The following is a 6,000-nucleotide window of genomic DNA, read 5'->3' as shown; positions in this document are numbered from 1 at the left end:
AAGTGTATAGAAATAAGAAGGACGCAGGTAAAACAGGGCCATGCATTGCTGTGTTAACAGTGAACACTGAAAATATGATTTGGTACTTATGCGAAATTCAGTGGCATAAAATACAGTCCCAGTGATGGTCTATCTGTATTTTTGAGCATCTAACTGCTTGCAGCTCAACTTTGTATAAAAATGACAGTATATACACATATTTTTTTTCCTCATCTTCTATTGTTTGTTAGACGTTCCACATCAGGCAATAACAATATATCACCTCAACTTCCCAGATTAATAAAACTTTGCACCTTGTTCCACAATTAAAAACACACACACACAAATACACATCTCACAGAACCAAACTTTATTTCCTGTACACACAATATATATCTATAAATATATACATACACACTGTATATACATGTACATGTACTGGAAATAGTTGCATGTCGTGCTATACACGCACACATTTCTTAATACTTAATTATGCCCGAGCGCGCTCTACACATTCAACAAACTGCACCACACATTCATTCTCTTCACTTCATATATTTCATTAGAACAAGAATCAATAAAGCAGAATATCCAAAAATATATTGAAAGCAGTCATTTGGATGAGGACCCTGTACATACCGTTTCATAAAATCTCAAACAATGCACTTGACATCTCCCTGCTTGATAAACGACCAATGTAACATTCTGACATTCCTCAGCGGGAATCCAGTGTTTGCAACCAGTTGCTTTTTTTTTTTTTTTTAATATAGAACTGCTGCTTTTTCACCATCCTGAGTCTAAATACCTTAAAGTGCTTATTTCATAATAAGAAAGTTAGATACAAACATTTTCTTTAACCATAGGTGAGCGTTTACTTTTGTACTCCCTTTAGGAAGGCTGAAATACTCAAGTGATGGTCTTGTCATCCTGCACAAAGTAGCTTCATGCTGATTCTTGAATGAGGCAGGAATTCAGGGAAGGTTCAAGTGGTGACGAGTAGTGCAAGGTGACATGATCTATCAGCACACAATATATTTACCTGGTTTGGAGTAAAAGCAAACATTAAAGGGGGGCCAAAAATGACATTTCTTACTTAAAGGAAAGCTATAGCCCTCCCGAATAATGTAGGTCTCTATAAAAAGATGTTGCATAAAACAGCTCATTTGTAAAACCCTGATTCATGTAAATAAACCATTTTCATAATAATATACTTTTAAGTAGTATGTGCCATTGGATAATCCTTAATAGAAATTTGCCATTTTAAAAAATAAGGGCCGTCCCCTGGGATCCTAGGATTCACGGTGCACACAAACAAATCAAACATGTTGGGTCCATGAGTCAATTAAAAGACAGAGTTCTGTCTTTTGCTTCCAAACTTCTTCCTGTTACAGAGTTGTAGTATTTCTGGTAGGGATGCACCGAATCCACTATTTTGGATTCGGCCGAACCCCCGAATCCTTTGTGAAAGATTCGGCCGCATACCGAACCAAATCCTAATTTGCATATGCAAATTAGGGGTGGGAAGGGGAAAAACATCTTAGACGTCCTTGTTTTACGACAAAAAGTCACGTGATTTCCCTCCCGCCCCTAATTTGCATATGCAAATTAGGATTCGGTTCGGCCGGGAATGAGGATTCCAGTTTGATAAGATTATTTAATATGCCACTTAATATGATATAAACTTTTGCTTAAATATTTATTTTGGGGGTAAAGTTTTCCTTTAATATTCAGTAACTCCAAGCAACAAACCTGCTAGGTTATTGAAGGATGACCCTCTGCAAAAAGTCACTATTCTACTACCACTAAGCTGTCATTATGGTCTACTGCTGTGGGTCCCTGCAGGGAATTCAGTATGCCAGCAGAGGGCCTGTTTACATGCATGATTTACACTGCTTCTTTCAAGTTGGCAATTACATACAGATCTGAAGAGGTAAAAAAGCAGTCTGCCTGTTTAAAAATTTTCAGCCATATGTAGAATAGTGTCTATTATAATGCAAAACCTGCAAGTGTGCTGCAACTAACTCACTCTGCACACAAAAGGTATAAAAGTTAATTTTTATATAGCTACTAGCAAGGCTCAGATTCTGCAAAGTGACCGAATAAAGAGTGCATAGCATTCTGGGTATTCAAAAAGAACTTCTGGACACAAGACTCCTATAGAGGGTGGCCACAAAAGATACCCACCGATAGGGAAATGCTTGAATTTAGTGAACGCCAGTGATATTGTCCTCACCTGCTGCAAATCTTTTCTTAATCAAAGACATCCTGTATCCAGAGCCCACCAGTTCCATGTCTACACCAGACAGTGTACTGCCCTCAGAAGTAAACTGTGCCACAGCAGGGGTGGGTCTGCTTGGAGCATGAAGTGGCAGCCAACGGGCATAAATTCGCCCCCAACCTGTGACAGAGAACACAGTGTATATCTACATGTGGAGATTGCAAAAGCTTCCTGAAAAGTAATTACACAGCAAGACTGGTAAATAAAAAATATATAATTAAATAACTAAAATTGTACACATTGAACCTCCTATTAATGCAATAAGAAATAAGGTGACGTACGGATGCACAAATGTACATTCAAATTACTCACCCCCCCCCCCAAGGGCTGCAACATAACTTAGCATTTTTGCATTATTTTAAAACTATAAAGATAATGGAGTGCCTGTATATTCTATATTGTATATACAGTATATGGCATAGCTGTTTGCTTCCTCTCTTTAACAACTAAAATCTGCGTAATCAGCCATCTGTATAGAGAACTCTCCATCTGTAAAGACTATTCTTCATCTAAATGTTAGCTCTTCTAGCTACAGACGTGTGCCTCTTTAGCTCCAAGAATTAAAATGCCCTATATACAGGGAAGTAATTATTCTAATTGAAGACAATATGATAACCCATAGCAACCAAGAATTATATTTGAACAGTCACCTACAAGTTAGAAAACAAAAGCAGAGATCTGATTGGTTGCTGGGGGAAAAATTATTGGTAGTAATGTGCGGGCTGGCAGGTCGTGCGGGTTCAGACCGGTTCCTGCAACAAAATCTTCGGATTGGGGGCGTGTACAGGTTGATCTCCCCCGCCTGTGACAAAGCACTGACTACTTTCAGCTTTCAAATTTATTTATTTGTCACGTCAGTAAGGGGGAACAGCAGCCTCTTTAGGGGAGTTTATACTAACAATATTTGCTGCATTTCTTCTGTGATACTTAAAACACTGGATTGTTACTGAATGTTTAAATTACTTACCCTAAATGTATTTGATATTACACACACACACCTAACTTTATTTGATATTACTTACCGTAGATGAAAATAATTAAAAACTCAGGTGCAGGAGGGTAAGAGATACGGGTAGATAGATGAAAAGGAATTAAGAAACTGGCCAAGCATAGAGAGACGGGTATCTGGGTGAAATGTAGGTATACCTGGCTTGCACCTAAACACTAGCTACAGTCCTGGATAAATTTGTTTACATTGTAAAGTATGTTTTCTTAACAACAATGTATAAGTGCAGAATGAGAGGTTGTTACCATCATGTTCATTCCCGGCAGGCTCATGAGGGATCTGCCAGTGTAATCTCTGTTCAGCACTGATGGAAGAATGGAAGTTAGTTAAAAAATTTTTTATATACAGTTGTTTTTTGCATATTAGATACCTATTAGTGTATCCATACATACATTATATTTTATGAAATGCACCAATGTAACACTCTGACAGCACAGCATATAACTGTCAATAAAAGAGTTCCCAAAAGGGATTAACCAGTACTCTCTGCATACAGATCTATTAGATCATACTTGATTTAGAAACTGGTGGTGGCAAAATCTTTTCCTGTTAGTATTTACCATATCCTATGGTAATGTAACAGTTCAGGTTGTAATCCCTGATGTGATAATATTAAAGGAAAAGTCAAGTCTCTTTTTCATTTCAGTATCCCTGTGTAGCCTACCTTAGTCCAATGTGAACCGCATTAGTTGCGCTTTGAAAAGCGCTCCAGTTTCCCTGCACCGTCGTATTCTTTACACCATTGCGCTCTGATTTACCCGGCGGCCATTTTTTTCTGTATGCGCGCTTCCTCGTTCTAATGCGCATGCGCCAATAGCCACATCCTCCTGACCTCTACACTGAGGTTTCTTCCGACGCTTAACACAAGCATGTGCGCATGCGCTAGATTTTTTTGGTGAACTGCGCATGTGCGCATCGCCAAATTTCAGCATGCATTCCTAAGGGAGGGGGAGAGAGGCTGTGAGTGCTGGAAACCAGACGGAAGAGAAGAACAAGATTGCTGCTTCACGGATTAACTGTCAAGGACTTCAGTGGTCGGTATGTAAACCATTCTAAAAGGCTTTTCGCTGATAAGATTTATGTTAGGGGGGTTGACATGTCCTTTAAAAATAGCTCAAACGTAATTTAAATGTGGGCTCCCCTGATCTTGGGGTAAGCAAGTACTACTGTATGCAATATTTTCTTCACTGAAGTTAAATACTAAAACTTAAGGTGGCCATAGATATACAGATAATATCGTACAAAACTAAGTTTAATATGATAATCGCTGCATGTATGGAGGGAGATGAGCCATTATCGGCAGAAGACTCGGATGTTGGTCAGCTCGTCGATCTGGCTGGCTGGCTAACTTTGATTGTTCGCTTTGAAGGCACCCCGAACACCGGCCATTATGCTGCATCGTCAGATACAGGTAGAATTCTACTGTTTCTGTTTTTTATATCTGACAATTCAGCGCTATCATGTTTGTATTGAAAACAAATGATCTTTCCTCAGATCAATGGTCAAAGGAAAGATCATAATTCTTACATCTATGGACACATTAAGAGAGACAAAAACATTTACAGGGGAATGTAATTAAAGTCGCAAAGTGCAAAACAATTCACGTGTCGATAAGACTAAAAACCCACATCTCGCAATGTAATATTGTTCCTTAAACTGTTATTGCATTGCGAATTCTAATTGCGAACTTTTAAGAAGTGCTTGAAGGTGTCGTAATCTTTTGGAGCAAGCAAAGACTTTTTCAGTAAAAAGTTTTATTACATTGACTGCGCATTTTCGCAAACTATAAAATTTGCAATCGGCTGTCCGCTGTCAGAAGTGGTTGCTAAACAGTTTCCGTGCTCGCAAAAGCAAAATTTGTTTGCGCAAAGGCTTAACTTTTCGCATTGCGAACATGGTTGCTGGTTGCACATGCCCCAAACCAGCAGCTCAAGGAGAAACAACATCATCAAAAGTTTTTTGGTAGGAACTCACAGAATCACACAAACATTGTAAAAATTATGACAAACACTATAGCTGCCAAATAATGGTTTGCATTGCAGCATGATGAGATTTTAGCATACAGGCTAATAATGAGAAGACAGTCCATATTCTATATGGCTTCTCTTGTTACTCCATTATCGCAATTACTGCATAGTATCATTGAAGATGACATCTTCCAAACCATACTGGAAGGCAGGGCTATTCAAACATTCCATTTAGTGGGTCAGTTAAAAACCATAATGTGTTTGGAGTAGGCATATCATTTTGCTCCAAAATCTGCTGAATGTGTTTGTGCCGGAGCCTGACACAAATGTTCTGGAAACAAAAGAAGGAAGACACCGTCTACGGTAGAGGCTGAAATCAGCCTGCGAATTTCAGCAGGCTGATTTTGGCCCCATCTGGTCCAAGCCTTAGTTAGTGTGTTATATACTAAATATCAAAAACAAAATTACAAATAAAGTGTACTTTATATTGCTCTCTGAGAAATAGTGATAATATATACATATGAAAATACATTTAGGGAAGTTCTCTCCTCACCAGCGAGCAGGAGGGTCAGACTGCAAGTTAGAAAATGGTTCATCCAGAGGCAACACAATTTGCACATCACACAGGAAAGCAATGTTCTGTCTATACTCCAAGCATAGGTCTGTTGAGGATGGACCACACTTCCAAGATGATGTAAGGTATAATGGAGCAGCAGAGAGGCCTGGTTTCAATACCTGAGAGTAGGAAAGGGAACGAGTGTTGTGATAAT

General features: G+C 38.8%; 1 protein-coding gene across 3 annotated transcripts in view; it reads right to left on the bottom strand.

Moving 5' to 3' along the window:
• Window positions 1-328: 328 nt before the first annotated feature.
• fcho1.S (FCH and mu domain containing endocytic adaptor 1 S homeolog) overlaps window positions 329-6,000 on the bottom strand; it is a 47,797-nt gene continuing 42,125 nt past the window's right edge. For all 3 annotated transcript variants that reach the window (XM_041580009.1, XM_018239908.2, XM_041580010.1), the window contains 4 exons: window positions 5,784-5,965; window positions 3,509-3,567; window positions 2,213-2,377; window positions 329-1,018 (listed from right to left, as the gene is read on the bottom strand). In XM_041580009.1, coding sequence (XP_041435943.1) covers window positions 999-1,018; window positions 2,213-2,377; window positions 3,509-3,567; window positions 5,784-5,965 — 426 coding nt within the window. In that variant the 3' untranslated portion in view covers window positions 329-998. The remainder of the gene's footprint in view (window positions 1,019-2,212; window positions 2,378-3,508; window positions 3,568-5,783; window positions 5,966-6,000) is intronic.

Source organism: Xenopus laevis, chromosome 1S, assembly GCF_017654675.1.
Source record: "Xenopus laevis strain J_2021 chromosome 1S, Xenopus_laevis_v10.1, whole genome shotgun sequence".
Classification (NCBI taxonomy): domain Eukaryota; kingdom Metazoa; phylum Chordata; class Amphibia; order Anura; family Pipidae; genus Xenopus; species Xenopus laevis.
The sequence above is the reverse complement of the archived record's forward strand: the minus strand, read 5'-3'. Positions and strand labels throughout refer to the sequence as shown.